The following is a 26145-nucleotide window of genomic DNA, read 5'->3' as shown; positions in this document are numbered from 1 at the left end:
GCGAAGGCAACTAGTGAAGTGCGATGTCTGGTTGATGACGGGGGTACAGATTTATATAGTGAAGACACAACAACGTGAACTTTGCTACGCGCTGATCTATTGTGCAAGGTTGAACTTGAGTAAGACAAGATGGTCAACTAGATTTATTGAGTTGGATAGTGGGGGAAAGCGATGGACACTCTTAATGATGCTGGATATATATAAGGTATCGCCACGAAGAAACATGGAGCCCTCAACCATGATGGTCTTGGTCACTCACGTAACATCAACAAAGCTCCAGCTCGGTCTGGTCCGTGATCTATCAAATCAAGAAGTAGGCGTAGGTAGAAAAGGTAGGCGTTCGATCATCACAAGACTAACCCCGAAGCCCCATCACCACCACCCCGCTGCTGTTGTTCCCACGTCCTCCTGCAAACATCCTTCATCAATCTCTTGGGCGCCATCCGTCCTGTCATTAGCTCAAAGGCCTCGATGGCCATCTCCGCAACGACCTCGAGACCATCGACGACAACCCAGGAAGGATTGACTTGATCTCGGTAGGCGTACATTTGGGCAACTAGGGGCGTGATGAGTGGTTCGTAGGCGAGCTGTGAAGGTTGTCAGTTGGTGTTGATGGAACATCTTGTGCAAGGGAACAGGAAGTGATAAAAGCTGTACATAGTAGGCTGATAAGTAAAGTAAAAGCAATAGCTTACCTCAACAACCACACCTCCCGTTGGACTCCTCAACCACCCCTCCGGCATCACAAAATCCGCCGGCGGCGTCCCGTCCAGACTCGTCGCGGGCACACATGAAATAACCATAGTAGGCAACTGATAACCCTCCGGCCACGGATCCGCCAACCTCTCAATGACCCTGCAAATCTCCAGTGTCGGTAGTTGCGACCCATCCGCACTCGGTTTCGCCATGGCAACCATCCCCTGCTGCCCCTTAGCCCAATTATTGAAGTGATTCGCCACCTCCCTCGCCCTCTCCACCGTTCGGTTATAGATGAAAATGTTTCTACAACCAAGCTGAATAAGTGCATAGATAGCTGCGCGCGCCATGCCGCCCGCACCGATAACCAGCCCCGTGGTCTTGGAGGGTTGAACGTAATTCCTCGGACTAATAGCGCGCCGGAGGCAAGTAAAGATGGAGCTCCAATCGGTGTTATCGCCAAAGAACTCCTGCGCCGCACCGGCCTTGTTGCGAGAGTTGGCATGGTCCAGAATCGCATTGGTCTTGCCTCGAAGCGGCAGCACAACGTTGACGGCGCCAATGGCGGTGGCGTGGTGCGACTTGATCTTGAGCTGGGGCATGATGGCGAGTTTGAAGGGAGCGGTCAAGCTGGCGCCGCCAAAGGTGTCGGACAGGCAAATCTGGGTGAGCCGGTCCAAGGTAGAACAGGTGACGGCCTGGAAGGTGTGCGGCATCCCCGAGAACTCGTAGGCGGCGTTTTGCATTGCGGGGGAAAGAGACCAGGAGACGTTGGAGCCGGTGACGTAGAACTCAAGCGGGTCGAGGAGGAACTGTTGGAACTCGAGGCCATAGGAGTGTGAATAGGTGTTGATAATGGCGAGGAAGTCTCGGTCGGTGTCCATGTCGCGGTGTTTGACGGGGTTGAGAATCTTGCTTTGTAAGGGGGTGCGGATGCCGAGGACGGAGAAGTCGTAGGCAACTAGGGGTGGGCGCGGGTTGGGAATGGTTTGCTCTACCCGCTTCTTGAAGGACTCGAGATATCCAACGGGGCTGTCGCCCGTAGAGAAGCGGGCCATCCGGACCAGGTCGCAGCCGAGAGACTGTGCGCGTCGGTAGTTCTCGAGGTGTTGGTCGTCGTGCCATGGAGGAGCTCCGAAGCCCATGTACCAGTAGTTTCCTATAACTTTGGACCGGCCCTTGTAACGAAGTGCCCGTTGTATGAGAGATTCGTCGCGCTGCAAATCCACGCTCAGATACTCGACGCCCAGTCGTAGACCTAGTTCAAGCAGATCTGAGTCCACCGGGTTCTTCTCCTCTGGCGCCCTGCGTCGTTGTCCTCGGGGGTTTTCTTCCACATGGTAAATGATGGGCAGCCCCAGCTTCCTCCTGAGGAGGGCGACCTGCTTTGATACCACTTCAGCGACATCGCCGGGCCACTGATCGATGATGAACTCAACACAGTCTGCACTGGCCTCGAGCTCTTCCAGTGCCATGTCCAGTTCCTGCAGGTAGGATAGGCGAAGGCGCAAAGTATATGAATAGGATCGGAACTCGGGCGGAATGGCGACAACCGAAAAGGGGCTTTCCAGCCATGCTTTGGTTGCGCCTCTGCCGGTGATTTGATCCAGGAATTTTGTGAAGTCTTCCCGGACATTGAGTAGTTTTGAAGGAACCGTTTGTCGGCAATCCGCTGATGTGGAGGTACCAACGCGATGGGTTGCTGAGTCATCCAAGTTGTAGAACTCAAAGTTGGAGCACTCCCTATGTTTTTCATCCGCCTTGAGAAGAGCCGTGGCATCTGTCGCGTCCAACAAGGCTGCTATTTGCTCTCTTTCCCGGTGGATATAGATGACGGGATTCGTCCTGCAGTACTCGCGCAAGGCGTCTTGGGCCTCCTCGCTGAGACTGCTCATGCCGCACTCGATGATGCACCCGAACCTGTTGCTGTCGAGCATGCGCTTGAAAACTTCGACATCCTGGCGGGAAAAGAGGTCCTTTCCGTGCTGAAGGAGGAACTGGCCGCGGGATATGCCAGTGAGCTTTTCGAAATAGTGGTCCTCGGTGACAAGGCGGCGGCGCAGATGAAGGGCGCCCATGAATCCGAGGGTACGCTTTCCAGCTCCTCGACATCCAACGAGAACGATGGATGCGTTCGGGTCAAATACCCGCTCGTTCCTTGGCCCTAACATGGCTCCTGGCTGTGTATGAGGTGGTGTTGTCTGTTGAAGATGTTGAGGTAGATGTGCTGTTGCCGCTCACATGTATCGCTTGGTTGATATCCCTCGCGATGTGAGATGAGTGGCCTTGTTGAAGGAATTGTTGTCGATGTCAAAGATGTGTCGGCCAACACGGGAGACCAAAGGGTATCTAAGTATCTGGAGGAGCGAGCTGAAGGTCGAAATGTAAATACCCACTCGAACTTTGACCGGGACCGGGTCACGGCGATGTAACGTCGATGTAGCCGATGTGGTCGGAAGGCGTGGTGGTGAGGTCAATATTGTGCACTTATCATCAACCGCCAGAATCGGTGATTGGTGTTTTGGCCATGTTCTGGACGTTCGGCAGATGGAAAGCCGATTGTGACAAACGGGATTTCCATGAGGCCTGAAGCGGGAAAATGTAACTCCCACCAAAGCTTTTTCCGTTGCTAGCCTACTTTTACCCCGTGGAGGAGCGGATGAAGAGAGTCCAGTCCCTGAGACCCTTCCCACTGCAACCACCGTTGCAGGCCAAGCTTCAGTGGGCTTTCCCCGCAATCCCGATTTGGCGTTTGGTGTCTTAACCTCTCCACCTCGGGGCAGCACGCTCCGCCCCTCCAGCTTTTTCCTTCTCCTTCTTGAGCTTCTTCACTTCTTGTTCATCGTCGCCGGTATTTGGGTCTTGGTTCTACGAAGAGGTATGAAGGAATAAAGAATCTAGTTCCAAAGTTACCTATCTAATACTTCGTTTGACTGTCGGTCTGTATCCGTTAGCCCTGACAAGACGGTGCCTTGAATTCCATTACTGACACTGTTTGGGTTGTCAGGATAACGCACTATCATTTCGCGATACCGTCCCGTCTTACAAGGCAGCCCGACTTCATGCCGTGTATGATGACTGACACTCCAATCAGTAGTCATCAACTTCACTTTGGATTTTTTGATGTTCCGCCGTAGCCCTCCATGGTTACAAATGATAATCTTACTCAGCTTACCTTGCCCACATGCTCGATCACCATCGTCAACTCCTCTACTCAGACAGAGCCTCATCGTAGCCAAGCCCGGCGTCGGGGTATAAAGCACGGGGCGTCGGCGTTAGCTCCGTTGTTAGTGGCACAGTAACACTTGGCAACTGAACAGCGCCGAGCCATTAGCGACGCGGCTGCGCTATCAATTTCCTCAAGGAAACTTATGGAGGTGTCATCGTCGTCAATCTCGTCGTCGTCCAAATCTCAAAAATATCTTCACCCGAATTTGCTGCACATGCTTAGTACTCAGTTCCATCGTATCGGTATCTCAGTCTCATCCCATCTCCCCATCTTCCCGTAGTTCCCGCGCGTCTCCCGGCAATTGATTCCATCTGTCTATGGGGTCCCGCCTTGAACACGTTGTCTCACACGCACCATCAGATGGAGGACTTCGGCGCCGCTGAGGAACAGGCTCAACAGCCAAATAACGCCCACGATGAGACTCGACAGTCTCGAACCACGACTCCTTCAGCCCGCACTTCCGCTCATCCATCGCCTCCACATCAGCAACAACCACAAACCGGCCCATTAGTCACCACTCCCGCTTCCGCTCCGGTTTCCGGCCCCTCAACATTAACACCGGGACCTCCGCCCTCCGACACGGGCGCCGACGCCGGCTCCGAACCCGTCAACCCCCGAAAGCGCAAAAAGGCTTCACGAGCGTGAGTTTCTTATTCCATCATAGTCTTACTTTTCCCCAACCGCATGCACTCATCCCATCCAGCTCCCTCCTCTCTGTCCCCAAACCACATACTAACCCAACCCCCCCAGCTGCGACTTCTGCCATGTCAACCATCAACCCTGCGACAACGGCCAGCCCAAATGTTCCGTCTGCACCAAACATAACAAACCCTGTCTGTACCTGCGTCCGACAAAACGTCGCGGCCCTCAAAAGGGTTATCGAACAGCTCTCAACACGTACAAAGAGAGCGCCGCAGCATGGGGAGCTGTACTTGGCGCCATTCCCGGACTGGACGCCCTGATTGAGGGCCATCTGAGGGCGGCCGGCACCCAGGGGAAGCAGATCATTGCGAGTATCAAGGATGCGAATGCGCAGGAGGGATTGATTGCCCGGTGGCAGGGGAGTGGAGTTTTTCGGGCTTTCTTCGGGGCGGTGAGGCCAGGAACGGCGGGCGGTGTTGCGGGAGGGGGCGAAGATGGAGGAAGGGAAGGAAGTAGTGCTCTTACGCAGGATGGGGAGCAGGAGGATGAAGAAATGGGCGGTCTTGGTGTTGGGTCTCCGAGTGTTGCTGCTCAAGGAGTTCTAGGAGGACAAGCACCACCCGCGAAAAGATTCGCACGAGAAACGGAACAAAGGCGACAAGTAGCGAGGGATTTGGCTCAATTACAGCAGCAGCAGCAACAACAGCAGCAACTGCAACTCCAACAACGGCAGTCCGTCGCAGCGGAAGCGGGTCTAGGAGGAGCAGGAGAAGGAGGGAGACGAGCGTCGATATCCCCAACGAAATCACCAGCACCGTCGGTATCGGTACCACCGCCTCCAATACTACAACCAGCGACAACAGCGACGACAACAACAATGACAACAACAACAACAACAACAACACCACCAGCACCCCGTCCCGTCCCTGTCACAAGCACAAGCACAGGGATACCGACTCTCAACACCCTCAACACCATCACCACCACCACCGCCCCACCCAAATTCACAATAAACGACTCCACCCTCTCAGACATCGTAGCCAAAGACGCTGCACAATCGTACGTTTTATATTCCCCCCATCACCTTCCCCCCTTTTCTCTCTTTCTCATGGCCCCCTTTATGTCTCTCATGGTAATTGACTTCCAAAACAAACAACAGCTCCTCACGAGAATCCCAAACCCTCCGTCCCCTTGGGTTCGCCCCCGACGAGACCATCGCCGACTTTTACAGCATGGGAGCGAATCCCGATCCAATCATGTCCGCCATGTCCATCTCCCACCACCATCACCAGTATCACCACCCGCTAGGCGGACCAAATGGCAGCAGCAGCAGCAGTAGCAGCAAGAATTTTAATGGGAATTTCAACGGCGGCGGCAGCGGAAGTGGTGGTGGAAATGGGGTTATCAATGGGAATGGGAATGGGAATGATTACGATGGGACGTACCATGGCGGTATCGGCGGCAGCGGTGGTGGTAGTGGTGCCGCTGCTGGGGATGCTGACGATGACTTTTTATTGTTTGATTCCGAGCAGAGGGCTTATTATGAGCTTTTGATGGGGAGGAGTTTTGGATGATTGTCTCTAAGGGGGCACAAGCATCCATCTTTTTGAGGATAGTATAGTGGTGAGCCATGATTGAAACTCTGGCTAGGTGGGCGTGACTTTGGAAAATCGGCGTCAACAGCGGCAGCAGCGAAAAAGATTTGATATACATACCCATTGGGTTGACGAGCGGAATGGAACGGAGTTGGGGGGAAGAACGACGTGGTTCATGGAGGTACGTTTGACGAGACAAGGTAAAAATGCGCAATCTGCTCTTTGCATCAAGAATGTAAACTGACATTGACTAACAGAGGCAAAGAAAAAAAGATGGAGACGAGGCATGTAAAACAACAATGTGATAGAACAGAAACGCGTTCACACGACACACACACACACATAACGACGACGTATGATACCCGCCAAGTTATCAATGGCAAACTTTACACAAAGAATAAACAGAAATCGACGAACTTCATCAAAACATGCCCGCAATCAAGCCCGACTACTACTGATACTGTTTATTTGTTATTTGGGTATTTATCTTGCAGTGTGTGTCTGTTTGCATGAGGTATCCATCAGCCTCATTCATGATTTCCAACGATCATATGTTCGTTTGCTGACTGAAAGCCAAAAGCCAAAAGCCAAGCATACCCATCAATCATCCTATCCGCCCGCCCGTCCGTCCGTCCGTCCGTCCATCCGCCAATTCCGAAAACCCCACCCCATGATTGCGCCCGCCATGATATGTAGTTATGTTGTAAGGTAGGTGTTGCCACCACCCTTGTTTAAAACAATTGTAAGAAAAGAACACGCCGGCTGATTTGAGCAAAAAAGGTGTGTGTAATGTAAGAGCAAAAACCTCGCCAGGGATGAAGAAGAGAAGGAGGCAGATGCCAAAAAGGGAAGAAGGGAATCATGCAGGGAAAAGCAGTAGAAGACGAAGGGAGGCCTGGGCTGCCTGCCTTGTGGAAATGTTTGACAACATCAAATCAGCTCAAACCCGTCATCCTCTTCAACTCTATCCTCATCCTCCTGCTGCGAGCTTCCCGCAGCAGCACCGCCCCTCAAACCCCTTCTCTTCGCCTTCCGCCCCTTCAACGCCTCTCCATTCGCATCCAGAATCTCGTACTCCTTCTCGACAAACTTCTCCGTCTTGCGGTCATCCGTCTTGACAAAGTTTTCCAAAGTCAAAGGGGTCCGACTGAATCCGGGTGTGGAGTCTTGGTCGAACGAGTAGAGGAAGTTCTCCTCTGCTGCTGTTACTGATGAGAAGAGGTTTTTGGGGAGGAGAGATGGTGATGGGGGGTTTGGGGCGGCGGAGTAGTCCTCGCGGTCATCGTAGCGGATGTCCTTGTGCGCAAAGAGCTTGGGGAAGTTGATGGAGTGGTAGCCAATGTTGTTGGAGCGGCCAGCACCACCGCCGTGGCGGAGCTTGTAGAGGTTGCGGGAGGACTGTTTGGGGTAATCGCAGCTGTTGGGCACAGAGGGGTTAGTTTCTCCAAAAACAGCAAGAGAAAGGTAAGGGAAAGGGTGAAGAAGTGAAACTCACCTAGAATCCCGCACTTTCCTCGCTGGTCGCGACTTGATCAGCTGGTTGGGGTGCCCACTGCCAAGCAGCTCACCCGTCATCCAGTTCTTCTTGACGCCGGGGAGTTCGCGAGTGCCCGAGGCCCACTTTGTAGATGAGTCCTTGCTGCGCTTCCATTCCTTGTGGGAGCTGCGGAGGTCGCGCTCGTACTGGACGGAGGACTCGAGGGAGGTAGCCATGATGATGACGGTTACGGTTGGTGGTGATGATGATGATGATAATAATAATAATTTAGTTGTAGGAGTTATTGTTGGCGGTAGTGTTTGAGGATGTAGAGAGAGGATGGTTCCGGGAAAGGTTGACTAGATGAAGCCAAAGTACTTTAAACTTGACAGCTTTCCAACTAGACAAAGACGGAATGCGGACCCCTTTTGATTCGATCCGTGATGTAATCCTCCAAGGGTATTCGGTCGGTCGGGGGTTAACCTAGGTACCACAGCGGTGTAGGTATGGAGACAAGGGCGTGCGTGACGTGCCGGGGGTGGTTGGCCTCAGGGTCGGTATCGACTAGTTGACTGCCAAGAACCTTGATGGTACTATACTGGGGATCTTTGGACTTTGGGCCCTGTCGATCTGCCAAGTGTACCAATTATGGAAATAGAGTTGTAATCGGCGGGATCTGAGAGAGAGAAGATTCCTAAGGAGTTCGAGATGGATAGATGGAAGTTTTTGTGATGATTGAACTGGTGGGGGGACGGAAGGTGATCGGTGATGGTTGTTCGGTTCAGGTTGAGCTAGTGGAGGGGCTCTTTACTTAGCGTCCTTGTTGTGGTGGTGAAAGAGAATGTGTGTGAGAGAGAGAGAGGGTTGGGAGAAGAAAGAACGGCTTTGTTGCGATGGTTTAAAAGCAACACGGTTGGATCAGGTGCAGGTTGTGAATGACTGAAGAAACGGGCAGTCAAACTAAGGCCTGACTAAGTGTTCTATCTTGAAAACGCTGGCTGAGAAGACAACCTCGCTCAGGATATTGCCGGCGAGTGACTCAAGGAAGCGACTTCCCAGTTGGGAACAGTTGAGGCGTGAGCAGTGATAAGCGATAAGGACGGGGGCCAATAAGCGATGACGCGCTGTTCGATGACGGTAACAAGACTGAAAGGGCCACTTGAACAGAAACAGCCAGTGATAAGGCTATCGATGGTATCCGTACGGTGTTTGTGTTGACTCTTGGGTTGTTGGACTTTGCAAGATGGACGCAAAGCAGGAGGGACAGCGGAAGCCCTTCGTTTTATCCATCAACGAGCCATGACCAACACTACTGCCTGGATTCTTCTGATGGAGGGTAGAATGTACCATCAGCAACACACGGGTCACTGTCAAAAGGACATCGATGCCTTGCTGAGACACGAGATGGTCACCTTTCGCTAGGTTTGGAATCCATCCCAGGGGACCGTTTCTTATCAAGACTCCTTTCGGCATGGAACAAAGTGCCCAGAGTGCATGTGGGAAGTACCCCGGTAGGTACCTCATGACCTGGATGGGACAAGGCCAAGTGACGACAGTGGCAGGAAGCCAGAGACTTCTATCTCGGGTACATAGTAGACTGTCCTGGTTGAGAAGTCAGCACGGCGCGGTCGAGGCACCGAGGCACAGTGCACACCCGCTGCCCATTTTGTGTCCAACCGCCTGTGCTGCTCTGTCCACTGAGGTTGAAGAGTCGGTACACGCCTTTCCTTCGTGTAGTCGGTCTCTCGCTTGATGGTGCTGATGATGACATTGGCCGTTTTGATTACGCCTTGGATCAGCAATGGTCCTTTGAACGGCGACTTTGTTTCACCCTACCTGGAACGTCCATGTTTGTTGGATGCCCGTGTCCGTTGAGTTGGGTCCCGCTCGTCCCGTTTGCGATACACAGATGGACGGGTGTGTTAGGTTTGGATCCAGGTCAGTTGCACTCAGGTCTCAACAGCTGTTACACATGCTTCTCTCCATGTCAACAATGGCATCTTGCTATCTCCTGCCATTCACCTTCAGCAGAAACGGATGGGAAAAGGTTGTTGGAGTCTCCGACTTGCCCCGGATGCGGTGCGGTGCAGCCGGGAGGGGATGTGGGGAAAGCGATCCCGCCAACGACGCTAGAGCAGCGCAGCACGGGGTAACCGATTGCATTGCGGGGACTGTTAGTACGTAGCCCGGCCGGTACATGTACCTCCACATTGAGCAAGATCAACCGATTTGAAGGCATTTTGGGTGCTTAAACATGTTCTCGTGGCTTCTGAATTAATAAACACAAAACGCCAGTTGTAGCCGTCGAAAGGATTCTATGAAGAAGGCCCAGGTTTGTTGTTCACTAAGCTTATCGCTCATCAGCCCCAGGTACCTCTACGGCTCTCTGTCCAGCAAGGTCCTCGCCGGATGCCGAGGATGATGATGCTCCGTCAATCAGGGGCGCATGCGTCTCTTCTGCAGGGTAGCATCCGTCAGCGCGTGCAGTGGAGAATGATAAGCCGACACATTGACAACCACACCGCGATATCGGCGTCCTCTCTGGGCTACTCCTACATAGGTACACAAGTGGTCTTTAGGAGACAGAATGGCACCTAGATTGCAATCATGTTCGAACAAGTGTTCAACAATGGAGACCAGTAATGTTTGTTGATGGACGCCATCATCATCATCATCATCATCCATCTGGACCAGGACACTATCCAAGTTTGGTCAACCCCCCTTTTCCTCTCCCGGGCCAGCCTCACTTCCTGCCACTGCATAACTTCCACCCCAGTCCAAAGATCAAAGAAGGCAGGGATATGCCAAGGCCCACGAGGCGTGGTCTGCTGACCCATCTCCGTCATCTCCATAGCCGCCTTTTGGAATGAAGGAGACGCGATCCAGGTACTTTACCATGGTCGAATAAGAGCAGGTGCTTATACGGCGTGCGCGATTGTTCGGCTCTGTCGCCGTGTTCACCGTAACTCGATCGCCTGCTCAGCTGTTGAGGTTGTTTCTCGCGTCTTGTCGCCTATCCGGGGCGCGATGGGCGTGACGTGACTACTATGCAGTATGGCCCGTACCAAGAGATGAAATCAACCGGTTGAATTCTAAACTCTCAAGACCTCTAATATTCAAATCTGTGATTAATGATGAATATCATCGATGGTCGTGATGATGGAAAATCCGAACGCTCACGAGCCACGCATAGTCCGTGTGCTATAGCCATCACACATATCCTTAAATTCACCGAGGAATCCAAGCACACTACACTAACACCACCGATCCCAAATATGAGTCTGTCTTACTTTCTGGAGTTTTATTTTGTGATACCTTCCACCACATGCCACATTCACAATCGGCCCTCACCATGGCCGACAGCGGAACCATCACCAGTCCGTGTCACCAGTGATGTCACTGGACGTCTTCCCCTATCTTATCTTCGTGCATGGAAGATGGAGCGAGCGATAAGGCAACACCAACGCACGGGCCATTTGGAGGTACAGCCCACCTGTACTGTGTACACACACCGGCAGGCAACTCCTCCAACCGCAATCTAGGTAATCAACATCATCACCACCACCATCGCCATCGCTTCAAATCAACAATCGACGATCAACAAGCACCATCGCACCCACCTGACCAAAACAGGACAACCCAGCCAAACCAAACCACATCAACGCAGAAATGCCCTCAGACAAAGCCGCCTACCTAGCAGCCCATTACCTCTCCACCGACCCGCCCAACAAATCCTCCTCTTTCACCTCCAAAAAACGCAAGCGCAAGAACAAATCAGCAGAAGATGGCCTCATTATAGCCGACGACGACGACACCTCTTGGGCCCAAGCCACAAAACGCGACTCCGACGATGATGATTTCGATGGTCCCGTGCTCGCTGCGGGGGTAGTATCCGCCGATTTTCGCAAAGCCAAAAAATCCGGTTGGAAGACCGTCGGCTCATCGTCAGCCTTCACAAAACAGGCAACAACAAGCACCACAACAAATTCCACAAAGGAGGATATAGACGCCGCGGCGGCCGCCGATGCGATCCTAGCGCAAACAGCTGCCGAAACAGCGGCACTGGCGCGCGAAGCGGGCGGGGATGATGAAGTTCTCGTCGTCGACACCACAACGGGCGCAACGGCCCTCACGCGCTCGCACCAACCGGCCGAAACAGCCACGCAAGCACCCATCATGTCAAACGGGACGCACGCGGGACTACAGTCCGCATCCGCCATTACTGCGCAGTTAAAGGCCCGCCAGGAAGCCGAGCGTCTCGAGTTGGAGAGGATCCGAGCCGAACGCGACCAGCAGCATCCGGAAGACCAGGAGGAGCTGGTGTTGCGCGACGCCACTGGTCGACGAATCGATGCTTCCATGCGACGTGCGGAAGCGCGCAGACAACAAGCCGAAGCTGAACGCAAGGAAGCAGAAAAGAAACGTGCCCTCAAGGGCGAAGTCCAACTCGAGCAAGCGCGGCGGAGGAGGGAAGAACTAGAAGAAGCCAAACTGATGCCTCTTGCCCGTTCCAAAGACGACGAACAACTCAATGCCGAACTTAAGCAGCAGGACAGATGGAATGATCCCATGGCGCAGTTCCTTGCCCCGGAGGAAATCAAAGTAAAGGGAAGGAAAAAAGGAGCAGCAGGGAGGAGACCGACTTATAAAGGACCGGCACCGCCGAATCGGTACGGCATCAAACCGGGCTATAGGTGGGATGGGGTGGACAGGAGTAATGGGTTTGAAGCAGAACGGTTCAAGGCGATTAATCGGCGGGAGAGGAACAAAGGCTTGGAGTATGCTTGGCAGATGGATGAGTAGTTTCCCCATCCAACATGGGATTGCTCTAGAAGGGTTACGGGGATGGTGAATGGTTAATGATGAACGACGGAAAAAAAAAAGTTTGGGTTAGTTACCTTGTTTGGTGTTCGGCGTCAAAATTAAATTTTCTATGGGTTGTTCAAAATATGAACAAGAACAGGGCTGGTCGTCTTACAGGGTAATTCAGAGGCTGGCGAAGAAGTTCAGGGTGGCACAAGCCGAAATTAATGTCAAGTGACTAGGGCAGATTATTCTTCATCACTAGTCAAAGAAACAACATTGAAGGAGCAAGAACAATATCTTCACCAAGCACCGCAAGATGCATGACATGGCTTCAAATGAGGTCTGTTGCTAGGTACTATCTGTCTAATCGACAAGTGTTGGCCTAAATATCTTCATCTCCGCCATGTTTCAGGAGTAATGTCATAAAGTAGTGTTATTGCGATATCGATCGTGCAAAATTCAACCGCTTATACCAAAGCCTCTTCAAAACAACTTCAACTTTTTGGAACCACATAGCTCGGCGATCGGTGTAATATTTTGATGCGAATCAGCCCGCGGATTCAAATTCGAATCGGCCGTTTCGGTTCAGGTTTGTCGTTAACCATAGTTTCCAGCTTGGATGACAGGCATTCTGCACTTGTGTCGCCTGTCTGTCTTCGGAGGGGTAGCATAACCACTTCCCCTCCTTCCCGAGCCGGCTTATCACTTCCAGCCCGATGTTCTGTTCCATTCCTAGTTACAGTCCCCCGTTCCATCATGAACCGCCGCCGCCGGTGCTTCCTCATCAAGAGCCTAGGGCACGCAGCTGCCGCTTTACGACTGAGGGCTAGCAGCACCACTTCCTCCACCTTGAGCGGGGCCCGTCTTGCGCCTAATGAGCTTGTCGGGACCTAAGTAACCAAAGCGCTTGACCATGCCAAGCCACTCGGACTTGGTGGACAGGTGGGGCTTGGAGCGGTTGGGCGTTGCATCGATGCGATGACTGAAGGGTTTCATGAGTACGGCGAGAGCGACGCCGTTGGGGTACTGGTCGATGGCGGCCATGACCTCTTCGGGCTTGATGAAGTCGTTGGCTGGGGTAGCGCCGCCCGAGGCAGGTGGCGGGGAGCCGCTGGGGGAGCCTGGGGGTGTAGTCATGTTAGTGAGGTGGTGAAGGAGGACCAACGTGTGTCTGTTTAGGAAGATTAAAGAGGTGCTGGGGGCGGCAAAGGTGAAGGAACGGATATTGTTGTAAAAAGAAAAATAGGGGATATGTCTGTTGCACCGTAGCAAGGGTTTTTATACAGAATCAACGGTGACTTGAAGCGATGGGAGGGTGATAATGTCACAAAGAGGGTTGGTAACTCAGGTTATGAACCCTTTGACGAAAGCACAAAGAATGGTCGAACACAATTCCAAGCCATGTAAGAAGCCAAGCCACAGACGTGAATGGCCGTCATAGAGCAGAGTGAAAGCTGCCATAGAGCGAGGAATGCAATCAGCGACGGATAACGAACGGCATTTCTTACCTGGCTGGGGAGGGCTACCGGGCCTGGACGGAGGCACCTGCTTAATCTGGGGCCTGCTGCTCTTCGCACCGCCGTCAGACATTTCACCGTCGCTGGTGGCGCCCTTGGGACGACCAGGCAGGGGAGTATTCGACCGACTCTGGCCCACGGATGCCGTGCCCTTGTTGGCGGCAAGCTTGGCCTTCTTCCGGCTCGATTCGGCTTCACTAGATTCTGACAAGTGGGGCGAACCTGCACGCTTCAACTTGTTCTTCTTTGCAGAATCAGGAGCCTTTTGCTTGCCTGTCGGCGTCGCAGTACCCTTGCTGATAGTGCCCGAAACACCATCCTTCTTCTCTTCTTCCTTGACTTCCTCCCCCTCCTTCTTCTCCTCATGCTCATCTTCGGATTCCTCCGAATCGGCAAAGGGGTTGTCCGACTCCCTCTCCGAGTCGGAGCTTGCATCGTAGTCCATGGCGTGCTCCAACTTGACCAAACGCTTGACGACTTCCTTGCCCGTCTTCTTCAGCCTGAGCTTCTCCAACTGACGCTCTCTCTCTTCCTCGTCAACCTTGCTCTGATCACCCTCACCAAACAAGTTAGCCGCAGCTTGCTCGCGACGAATACGCTCCTTGGCCTCCTTGGCATCCTCGTCCTCTGCCTCGAAACCGGGGGTTTCATCGTCATCCTGGAACTCGTCGCCTGACATGTCGAGCTCAAAATCGTCCCGTCTCTCGGACTTGGGAGCAGCCCTCGATGTGTAGCTCTCCGTCTTCACACGCGCACGCCCACCTAGAAACATCCTAGTATCGGCCTTCTCCTTTTGAGTCAGCTCCCTCTCCCTGTCGCGCATGACCCAGCGCTTGACGTCCTTGTTCTGCTTCATCATGTTCTCGGCGTCGTCCAGGGACAAAACGTTGAACTTTGGCTTCTCATGGAAGGCATACCAACGGGTCAGGGGGATCATTTGGAACTTTTGGTCCTGGGTCTGGATGAGAGCACAGTTGACTTCGGACAGACCGGCGACGTAGTGTCCGACCCAGACGCCCGACTTGCCCTCGGCATCTTCGAGGTGCCATGGAAGCGTCTCCTGATACCGTAGATCCAATGCTTTCTTGTGCTCCTCGGAGTGCTTTCCGTGAAAGACGTGCGTCTTCAAGCTCTTGTCCTTCTTTTGCGGCTTATTTGGCTCATTCGGCTTCATGACGGGAGCGATCTTGGCTTGGTCCAATGCACGCTGGGCTTCTTTGGCTTCCTTCTCCTGCCGAATACGCTCGGCCTCCGCATCGTCCATCGGCACATCCTCCATCTCTTCCTTGAGCGCCATGCGGTGGGCAGGCGGCAAACGGGGGTCCCGGCGTTGCAAAGTGACGGGGCGGGGGAACTGGTCTTGGTCGGTTACGTCCAGATTGCCGTGTTTGTTGTTGAGCTGCATGACATGAAACCGCAACTCCATGAGCTGCTTCTTAGTTACTATCAGCGGGAACTCTTCGACATAGCCCTGCGCTTGTTCACTCCATTTCCCCGGGTTCATGGATCTCTTCCTCTTGTGCTCCATGGCCTTGATTTCGAGTTGGCGAAGCGACCTGTTTTGACCGGCGGTTTCCGAGGCGCGAGATCTAGCCTCCCAGTCGGCAGGTCGTCGTGCCATTGGGGGTTTCGGAAGGGTTTTCTTTCTAGCCACGAGGGGATCGGCATTGGCCTTTTTGCGGATGATTTTCTTGGGTGGTTGTGGTCCATTAGGAGCAACGCCGGTGGGAGGCGCGCCGGCGGGGGAAGCACTCATGTTGACGGGTGGATGAAGTATTCTTTCGAGGGCTCGTGGGAAAGTCGGTTGGCAGAGCGAGTGGACGTGGTAAGAAGTGAGGTTGCTGGTCGCCTAGACTTGGTGGTACGTCATGCGGAATCTAGGTCGACCTGGCCTTGATCGGCAGTTGTCACCAATTCGCGATTAGCGCGTTTTCGGTCAGGCGGGAGAGGATGGGTAATTTCGAGATTCCGCTTCGAACAAATGTCGGGTAGTATCAAAACAAGTAGGCCGTTATTTCCTGGTTGTGGGAAGTCGGCGTGAATAAAGACGGTGGTGGGTTGGGAAATCGTCAGAAGTTCAAAGTCGAAGTCGCAAGTCTAGGCAGTCGCGCTAGAAGTAGGTAGGTAGGTGGCACTAAAAGAGCTGCCCTGTGTGCTGCGAGACAAGGTTCTTTATCACAATGCCCGCCCCATTTTTGGCCCGAGAGCCTCAAATCCCCAGACAAAGACGGAAGAGTGGGTTCTTGACAGCATTCACGGCCAATCACAAGTCACATCACTTCATCTGCGACCAATGAATTGACCGGAAGCGTACATGCCCCTTGCTCAGCCTCTCCACACCTACGTACACCTTCGCAGGGGGAAAAAAGGTTAGCGCAGTGAATTTGCAAATCAGTGGGGCATAGGAGGGTGGCAAAGCCGATAGTCCGAGGTATTCCAATATCACCCTTCTAGTAGTTTCTATAGCAAAGTACCTAAATTCAGCAAATAGGACATCTGGGAGCCGGGGGAAGCATTCCATTTCTCATCGCCATTTTTTATCTTTTCTTGCACTATAGCAACCACCTCTCGAGGCATCGCTATTCCTAACCTTCTAAACCCTTCAACGCCATCGCCACCCTCAACACCAAAAAAGATGGTATTACGGTACTTAACTAAGGATAAAAGGCTTTAATGCCGTACTTTACACCAATATACCCGAATAAGCTATGCCGATATTGCTGAAAAGATGGGGTTTACTATCCGGCAAGTACAGCTCGCCTGCACTAGGCCTCTCACCCCCCAAAAACACAAAAAAAGGAAAGAACTCTTTTCATCACCAATAAAAAAGGAACTTAAAGAATAAATAAAAGAAGAGCGCTCTCGGAGGTTTATCCCCTAGTATAACCTTCCTCTCTATCTACCTCCCCATCTCTCTACTAGACTTGGAGCTCTAAGGACAGCACTTTACTTCTTAAGCTTTCAATAAAGACTAAGAGCCAAAAGAATAAGAAGGAACACTGTGTTAGGAACGTAGGCGAAAGGTAGGTTGAGGTGACTACGGTCGTAGCCACACGTAGGGGACGGTAAGTTAGGGGTTAATTTAAAGATATATTAATAATTACCGATTATAATAAAATATACTCTATTGAACCTCTTTTATATTTATATAAATTCTATTCCTCCGCTAATAAACATTATAGAACCTTATATTAATTTAACGCTTCGGCGTAGTGCCGGATTATCCTTCCTACAAGTCCGACCTAATATAAATATTATTATAAATAATTTTATACTTCTATTAATAAAGGGGAATAATAGCCGTTAAAATGCCTCTATATATAAATTCTTAGCCTCCTAATACAACCCCCCCCCTTATAAGTTCTATCCTTAGAACTTTTATAATAAACGTTAGGTAGTATAGTATTATTGGCCGTTATTTACTATAACTATTAATACTATATTCCGGATTATAGCTACTCCGTTACTGGCGAACTGTCTATTAGAGTATTAGTATTACATTATCTATTTTTATAAATTCTAAATACGGTTACGAAATTAGTATTAGATTTAAAAAATTAGCGTTCCGTCTACTAATATATTAGTGTTGTAATATCTATTCTTATAAATTTTAAATGTAGGTACAAACCTAGTATTAAATTCAAAGTGCTAGCGTATTACCTGCTAGAATATTGGTATTATAATGTTTATTCTTATAATTCTAAATACGGATACGAAACCGGTATTAGGTTCAAACGTTTAGCGTTCCGCCCGCTAGAATATCTATATTGTAATGTCTATTCTTATAATATACTATCTACTAAAATATTAGTATTGTAATATCTATTTTCGTAAATTCTAATGCGGATACAAAATTAATATTAGATATAAAGCGCTAGTATTCTGCCCGCTAGAATATCGGTATTGTAATATCTATTCTTATAAATTTTAAATATGAATATAAAATTATTATTAGATTTAAATAGTTAGCTAGGTTCCCGATTATTATTAAAATTATTATTCTATAAGCGTACGAAATAGTAAGCCTTATTTTGCCTAATAAGGAATACTATACTGACTTTAAGAGTATTAATAAGTATTTTAGAATATTAATATAAATATACTCTATAGTTCCTCTTACTAAATACTCTCTATTATCCGCGTTCGTAGCGCGGTTTAATACTCTTATAGAATACCTTTCGTTATTTACGCTTATTATAAAATATTTATATAATTAAAACCTAAGATTCCTCTCGTAAATTATTCTCTATTATTTATATCTATTACGATTTACTACAATGTTTAAATATAATCCCCCTCCCTATAGGTCCTATCCTTGAGACTTTTGTTTCCTTCCTCCGCCTTCTATAATTTTATATATTATTTCTTTTGTGAACTTCCTTTATTTATATTATTCCTTTCTAATTACCTTCCCGTTACCTTCGCTTTATTCTTTATATTACTCTTTTTATTCTAATAGTATAATTCTTAACCGCTTCCTCCGCTTTCCCTATTATAATTTAAATTATATATTTTCCTATTTTCTACCTTTTTCTCCTACCTTTTTACAATTATTATTATTACTTATTCGTTCTATCCTTCTCTTTTTAGTTATTACCTTCGTTTTATTTTTTTATTTGCCCCTTTTTATTATTTATATAATTACTTAATATTTTATTTACCTTATATTATTTTGTATTCGTTTATTTTAATTTGTATTTGCTTATTTCGATTTGTATTTATATAGGGACCTCCTCCTTCGTTTATATAATATCCTTTCCGCCTACCTTCTTTACCTCTCCTTTTTTCTTCCTTCTATTTTTACTTTTATAATTATATTTATTGCCCCCTCCTTTAATTCCGTAGCCGCCTCGCCTACCCCTTCGCTTAAATTAGCCCCTATTATAGACGTACGTATTTTTATTATATATTTATATATTAATCCCTATTTTCTTTATAAGCCCGACTAGTATATTTACTTTTCTTTTCTATTTTCTTCCTTTTTATTCTATCTTTTCCTTCCTCTTATTTTACATCCGTAATTAATTTTTAATTAATTATTCCTTTCCTATTTTTTAATAATATCCGTCCTTTTATTTACTTAGGATATAACGTTATTTTAGTTTAGGCATTTATTAATATCCTAGTTTTAAATTTATACGAAATATTCTATTTAATTAGTACGTATACTTGCTAGACTAAAGGTACGCTATTTTCCCCTTATTATCTCCCCTATTTTTTTTCTTTTCTTTTCTTTTTTTTTTTTTTTTTTTTTTTTTTTTTTTTTTTTTTACTAACGTCTTCTCCTTCTAAAGTTCAACGAGAGATCGCAGTATTCGCTGTCGCTGCGCCGCTACATGCTCGAGGTCCCCTACGGTATTTGTAATCTCTAGAATAATATATAGAATATAATAGTTAAAATTATACGCTTTACCGATACCGGTAGCCTCCTATCCGCTCCCCTCTTATAGCGGTTGTATCACGGGCAAAGGGTAGGTAGTAGATGTAATTATACGTAATTGCACGAAGGAGAAAGGAAGAGAAGTGCAGCCGAGTGCCTAGAAGGTTGGCCTTATAAAGGCAACCGCCGGCGGGTCTAACAGACCCGCGGCGGGCAACGTTCTAACCAATCAACTGCCGGCAATAATCGGCTTGCCGGCGGTAATAATAGCGTACAATAATCTTAGAAGTTGCTATACGCTAGCACTAGGCACACGGCACACAGGCTAACCCTATAATACTTCCCTGGACTAAAAGAAGCTATATAATTAATTAATATTATATAAAATAATAGAAATCCCTATTAAATAAGCGGTCCGCTCTTAAAAAATCCTTACTACCGTTAATAGTTATTATTATAACTTCCGCCGCGGAACTAGAACTTCCCGCTTTACCTCCTTCTCCTTCTCCTTCCGTTTTTTCTCTACCGCCGCCCAAATTAATAAATATAGTACTTCTGGGTATCTATTATAGAAGGTCCATACTATATCGGAGGTTATAAATATATTAGTATACAATTATTATAACAATATATATAAGGGTATTTAGACTATAAAATATTCTTAATAGCCTTTATTATTCTTTTAATATTTATTTATCCTTTTAAATTCGTATTTAATAGAATCCTTCCTATTATCGGTCTTCCTTATAGTCCGGCTATAATTAATACGAATATCCTATTCCTCCGAATTTATTTATCCCGGAAGACTTTTTTTATCCTATAGTCTAACTTTATTAATATAGAATATTAAATTATATTTTATATTAATTAAAAATTTAAATGTTACTTAATAGCTATCTATTTTAAAGATTTCGAAAGGGCCTTCGAAGAGAAGCGTAAAATTAGCGTAGGGGCGGCCAATATTAAGGTTCTTAATATTAAAAAGGACCTTATCTCCTACCTTATATTTCAGGGCGTCCGACCGTTAAGCGTTCATATTACTTTTGTAATACTATTATACTTAATAGGCCTAACTAATAACGAAGTTTAAAACTCTTTTAAAACGGTCGGCTAATTTATTAATTTTAAAGTATTCTATTTATTATACTATTAATATTTCTAGCGGGTATAATTTTATTAATTTAATACCTATATAGGGGTAAAATCCGTAGTTAGTGAAGAAGGGGGAAATACTAATAATCTTAAATACTAGATTATTACTAGCGAACTCCGTAATCGGTAGCTAATTTACCTAATTATCCTAAACCTAATTAATATAAAAACGCAAATATTTTTCTATTTTTATATTAATATATTTAATCTAGCTATTAGTAGCGGGGTAGAAAATAGAAGAGGGTTTAAGGGTAACCTCTAATTATAATAATAAAACTCTTTAAAATTGCGAAATAAATTAGGTACTACGGTTGGAAATAATAAAATCTAGTAAATTGTAAATATTATAAACCTTTTTAATAAAACGCTCTACTAATTCTTCTACCGTTAAACCGACGGTAGGGATATAGTACCTTATTTTAATTAGATAATTAACGATAATTATAATATATTTAAATTTTTACCCGCGGTATAGGTATAGAATTAGTAGAGTAACGTAATCGATAGAAATATCCTTCTATAGTACGAATAGTACTACTAATAATTTTAAAAAACTATAAGGGGCGTATCGTAATAGTTTAAACTTAGCATATACTAAATACGCTTTATAATATAACTTAATAGTAATATATATTCCTAATTAAAAGAAGGACTATAATAGTAATAAATAAGTTTTTTCGTAGCCCGAGTATCCGGCTAACGGCGAATTGTAGATACAACGGAGGAATAAAAAGTAAAGTTCTATATTAGTAGAATTAATAAAAATAGCGCTACAAAAGTACACCTATCCCTAAATTGTTTAATATTCAATAAATAGGACCCTCTTTATATAATTTTTAATTTCTTTAAATTATATTCGATAATTAGGGTCGGATAAATAAATAATAATATTTTATAGAATAATTGACTTTTCGTAGCCTTCTATTACTAAATTATCTATTAACCTCTTATCCAAAATCTCTAGTTTATAAATATATTTAGTACTAATAGGGACCTCTTCGCCTCCGTTTTCTAAAATGAAAATTCTATTAATAAAAATATTATAATTGAATAAAACTTTATTCTTAGTTAATAATTGTTTATCGGCTTTATTTTTAAATAAATCCTCCGGCTTCCTACTTAGTACGTCGGAACGTATTTATAATAACCCGGGATAATATTTAATAATAAAATTAAAACGAAAGAGAAAATAAAACCAATATATATAATAGGGAGTAAATTATTTATTAATTGTAAAAATTTTTAAATTTTTATAATTGGTTAGAACTTCGAAAGGTTCTTAGACTCTTTCTAATTCGGAGCGCCACTCTTTAAGGGCTTTAATAATAGTTAGTAATTCCTTATTATAAATATTATAATTATATTTAATTAAGGAGTACTACTAATTAAAATAAGCGACCGGGTATAAAATGCCCTCCTTATTGTATTAGGATAGAATACTACCGTAAACCCAATTCGAAGTATCCGTTTCGATAACGGTCTACTTCGACTAATTATAAATTTAGAATACTAAGCTACTATTAAAAACCTTCTTAAGAACTTTAAAAGACTTTTAATAATAATTAGTCTACTATTATTCTACTAACTTCTTTATTAATTCGTACAATAAACCGGTAATAATCGAAAAATACTTAATAAATCGTTAGTAAAAATTAATAAAACCTAAGAAATACTATAGTACCTTTTTAATTTCTAGAGCCTCCTAAATTATAATAGCGGATACCTTATTAAGATCCATCTCGAATCCTCCTAAGGTAATAATTAAATTAAAATATTTTATCCTTATAATATAGAATTCGTACTTATCGATATCGATTTGTAACCCGGTTTAAATTATCCGTTGTAGGACCTCCCTAATATAATTTTCGTAGTCTTTTTTATTATTTGAATAAACTAGGACGTTATTGAAATATACTATCGTATATATATTAAGGATATTATATAGGACGTTATTAATATAATTTTAAAAGGTTCCTAGGGCCCTTTAGAGGCCAAATAAATAAATAATAAATTTGTAGAGACCGAAACGGGTAATAAAAATAGTAAACTATTTATATCCTTCCTTCACGCGGATCCTATTAAATATAGCGATTATATCGAATTTAATAAAAATCTTTGTATAGTAAATAGTATCGAGGGTCTCTTTAATTAGTAAGAATAGGTAATATATTTTTAATATTATATTATTAATATTATAATAATCAATATAAATACAAACGCTACTACCGGACTTCTTTATTAAAAGGATAAGAAACGTAGCCGTAGATTACAATAAGCGAATAAAATTCTTTTTCAAATTCTTATTAATCTACTTCTTAATAATAATAGTTTCGATTAGGGATATATAGCGTAGGTACGTATTAGGGGGGATTATTCCTATTTAGAATTCAATTTTATAATTATATAAATAATTAAGTAGGATTTCTTTAATTAATAATAGGAAAAAGGCTATTACTTCGTTAATATATCGTTATCCCTCCAATTCCTTTAAAATAGCGAGAATTTTATCCTTTATTTTAATTAAATAGTCAGCCTTATCGAAAAATTTCTTCGTATCTTTATTAGAAATCTTAACTAAATATATACAGTAGATTATTTCCTTATAGAACGGGGCGTTTTCGTTGAAATTTCCAATAAGGTAAATTGCTTTAGTAAGGACTGTAGCTTCTTTAAATTCCTCAAAGGAGTAAGTACTAACTAAATCGTTAATAAAATTATAAAAAAATAGGAGAAAACTTTCCTTAAACTACTATCTATTACCCTCTATTATATTAATAATTATCTCTTTAATTAAATTTATATCCTGGACTTCTGTTACGGCCGCCAGCCTTTCGATTTCAATATAATTCGTAATATATAATTATAATTATTAGGACTTGTAAATAAAATTGAAAATAACCGTATTAAACTCTCTAATATTACTAAATTTAATAGGAGAAGCATTATCGGGGTTATAGTAACGGCGGGCTTAGGGGCGCTTTATACCTATAAAAATATACTAACTATTAAGGCGAATATAGGGTTTGTAGGGTATTAGACTCTTAATTTTAATAAGGAGTACGGCCGTACCTATAATACTAATTTTAAACCCGGCCTTACTAATTATTAATATTTTAATAGGAGTAAAAGTAAATTAATAACCCGCTTTAAAAATTCCTAATATAGGGTTTAATAATATTAATACTATTTAATTAGAGCTAGTAACTTTACTAACTAATATTAACTCTAATAGTACTGTAATTACTTTAGTAGGGGTAACGGCTTCGTTCCTTAGGGCTAGTTGAGGAATTAGAGCTAGTAAAGGAATAGGAGTAATCCTACTATAAATAACTGCAACCGAAACTCAATTAATAAAAACTCTCGAGGCTACTAACTAATTTTTAATAAAATTAGTAAGTAAATAGCAGCCCTTATAAATAAAATTAGTAAAGTATATTCTATTTTAATTATAATCGATTTTAAACTTATAATATTATATTTATAAGAAATTTAGAATAATTGGGTATTTCCTTAAAATATTATAGATTAGGAAGGTAATTGTCTTATTGTAGTACCTAATACGGAATTTAATTATTACTCTTTTAGAAATAATACTTTTAATAATTCTATTAGCAAAGATAAACTTTTTTATATAGTAGAGGTGGAAATAAGGAAGGTTATACTTAATAATAAAAGAACAATCGATAAAAATAAATATAAAGTAACCGGTATTAATAAAGGAAATATAATAATCTTTATACAATTTAATTACAATGTAAAATAATAAAAATATTAAATTTAAAGAAGTAGAACTATTTAATAATTATATTCTAACTTCCTTTAAACCTACTAACTCCGAGGAGTTTAAAATTTATTTCTATAATAATAATTAGAAGGGCTTTTATATATAATTAGGTATAGAGGCTAAATATTTTCCGGTTCGTTATAATATTCGCTACTAGCGGCGGCGATAGCGGAGGCTATAGCGGGAGTAGCGGGGGCGGTAATAGGCGTAGCCTTAGTACCGTAAATTTCTTTTCTATTATAATAACCTTTACTACGGCTCTTACCCCTATTTTTTTTACTTTTATCGTACTAGAGGCCCTAGGTACTGTAATTAATAGAAGTAAGGTAATTACTAGTAATATAATTATTATTGCTATAATAATAATATTTACTATTACAAGTACGCTAGTTAAAAACGTTTTTATAAATAAAAATAACGAGGTTAATAATATTAAAGTCTATTTTATTATTACCTTAACTAATTAGAACGTTATTAGTATTACGGGAGTTAGAGGCGCCGCCCGTATTGGTATTATTATTAGAATTTCTACTGGTAGCGGGGGCGCTATTACTGAAAAGACGAATATTTATTTTATAGTAATGGTCGGCGTCCTCCAAATTACCTATAATAGTATAGCAGATTACGAATTACTTTTTAAAATCGTTAACCTCGAAAAGGTCACAATACGCGAAAGCATTGTAGAAGTATTTATTAATCTTATTATATAAGTAATAAACTTTTATAGAATTATTAAAACTATAAAAGTTTATTAAATTAGTAAACTCCAATTCGAATTTCGTAAAAAATATATTTTTTATAAAGAATTCCTCAAAATAACGGCCAACGTCTATCTTTAAATTAATATTCTAAAAATAAGTAATTAAATATTCTATAAATTCAATACTGGTTTTCCAATATTAAGAATCTACATCTCCTCTATTCTAAATAATATCCAAATTATTCTAAATACTAAATAAAATTTCGGGACTTAATAGTATAGTAATACGAATAATTTTAATATCCTTATTAATATAGAGGAGGGGGTCGTACTTCTACTAAGATAAAATATAGAAACGTTATACTTTAAAAATCTCGTATTTGTAGGCCGTACTAATATTCTCCTTACCGGTAAAAATCGGCGGGTTCTTTACAATTTACTTTAAAGACGATATTTTACTAGTATTAGTACTAGTAGTTTTATTAAAGTTATTGAGTAAGGACTGGATATTAGTGCTATAAGATTTAAGGGCGGTGTAATTTGTATTAAGGTTATTGTATTTCTTTTAAAGGTTATTAAATTCAATTATTAAATTAAAATAATCGAAGTTCTTCTAATTAAAATTATTTTAAGTTTTAGTAACTACTTTACAAACGGTTTTTAATTCGTCCTTACTATATTTAAAGTTAATAGCAACATTTTTGTATTAAGTAAGGTCGTTATAATAAAAGTAATTGAACAGGGCGATAATTAATTAGAAAGTAGGGTCCTAAATAATAATATTAGCTATATTGAAGTAGGTGTAAAAAATAATTTTCTTCTCCTTATTATTATTAATATTAATAAGAAGGTTATTAATTACTATTAAAGGAAGGAATTTAACGAATATAATTTAATAAATAGTAACGTCAGTAGTACTAATAATTTTATTAAATACCTTATAAATATTATTTAAATTAAATAGTATACTCCTAAGAAGGGTACTAAAATTAATAAAATCGTTGGTACTATTAATAGGAAAGAAGGATATATAATTACTATTTTCGTTATAAAATATAAGAAAGGTAATTGTATAAAGTAATCTTTTATCCCTTAAATAAAGAGTACTTACTCTTATTTACTAAATAAAGGGAACGAGACTATAATTGCGACTATTGTAACTTACGA

At 43.8% G+C, this 26145-nt stretch overlaps 5 protein-coding genes across 5 annotated transcripts; 2 read left to right on the top strand and 3 right to left on the bottom strand.

Annotated features, from left to right (window-relative positions):
* Nucleotides 1-36: 36 nt before the first annotated feature.
* B0T23DRAFT_364640 (uncharacterized protein) lies at nt 37-2867 on the bottom strand (the record flags this gene model as incomplete). The annotated part of the gene is made up of 2 exons (XM_062836346.1): nt 37-587; nt 696-2867. The coding sequence occupies 2 exons, from the start codon at nt 2865-2867 to the stop codon at nt 348-350; spliced, it is 2412 nt and encodes an 803-aa protein (XP_062690235.1). The 3' UTR covers nt 37-347.
* A 1418-nt stretch (nt 2868-4285) lies between these two features.
* B0T23DRAFT_323297 (uncharacterized protein) lies at nt 4286-6141 on the top strand (the record flags this gene model as incomplete). The annotated part of the gene is made up of 3 exons (XM_062835347.1): nt 4286-4566; nt 4676-5626; nt 5727-6141. The coding sequence occupies 3 exons, from the start codon at nt 4286-4288 to the stop codon at nt 6139-6141; spliced, it is 1647 nt and encodes a 548-aa protein (XP_062690234.1).
* A 609-nt stretch (nt 6142-6750) lies between these two features.
* B0T23DRAFT_222203 (uncharacterized protein) lies at nt 6751-8296 on the bottom strand. The gene is made up of 3 exons (XM_062833750.1): nt 8063-8296; nt 7658-7998; nt 6751-7579 (listed from the first exon to the last, which is right to left on the bottom strand). Exons 2-3 carry the CDS (start codon nt 7873-7875, stop codon nt 7093-7095), a joined length of 705 nt encoding a protein of 234 aa, XP_062690233.1. The 5' UTR covers nt 7876-7998; nt 8063-8296; the 3' UTR covers nt 6751-7092.
* A 2603-nt stretch (nt 8297-10899) lies between these two features.
* Nucleotides 10900-12850, top strand: B0T23DRAFT_222177 (Pre-mRNA-splicing factor of RES complex-domain-containing protein). The gene has a single exon (XM_062833749.1). The coding sequence runs from the start codon at nt 11309-11311 to the stop codon at nt 12440-12442; it is 1134 nt and encodes a 377-aa protein (XP_062690232.1). The 5' UTR covers nt 10900-11308; the 3' UTR covers nt 12443-12850.
* Nucleotides 12851-13258: 408 nt separating this feature from the next.
* On the bottom strand, nt 13259-15718 carry B0T23DRAFT_323383 (uncharacterized protein; the record flags this gene model as incomplete). Its single annotated transcript, XM_062835352.1, has 2 exons — nt 13259-13616; nt 13938-15718. The coding sequence occupies 2 exons, from the start codon at nt 15716-15718 to the stop codon at nt 13259-13261; spliced, it is 2139 nt and encodes a 712-aa protein (XP_062690231.1).
* Between the last annotated feature and the right edge of the window lie 10427 nt (nt 15719-26145).

The sequence above is a fragment of the Neurospora hispaniola genome, assembly GCF_033458365.1.
Source record: "Neurospora hispaniola strain FGSC 10403 chromosome Unknown B0T23scaffold_7, whole genome shotgun sequence".
NCBI classification, from domain to species: Eukaryota; Fungi; Ascomycota; class Sordariomycetes; order Sordariales; family Sordariaceae; genus Neurospora; species Neurospora hispaniola.
This window is presented reverse-complemented; position numbering and strand designations above follow the sequence as displayed.

What these genes read in the sequence shown, in the direction of transcription:
- B0T23DRAFT_222177 (XM_062833749.1), top strand. Translation starts at nt 11,309, where the DNA reads ATGCCCTCAGACAAAGCCGCCTACCTAGCAGCCCATTACCTCTCCACC.
- B0T23DRAFT_222203 (XM_062833750.1), bottom strand. Translation starts at nt 7,875, where the DNA reads ATGGCTACCTCCCTCGAGTCCTCCGTCCAGTACGAGCGCGACCTCCGC. An exon ending in AGGAAAGTGCGGGATTCTAG is followed by an intron (nt 7,580 to 7,657) that starts GTGAGTTTCACT and finishes TGTGCCCAACAG; the next exon opens with CTGCGATTACCCCAAACAGT.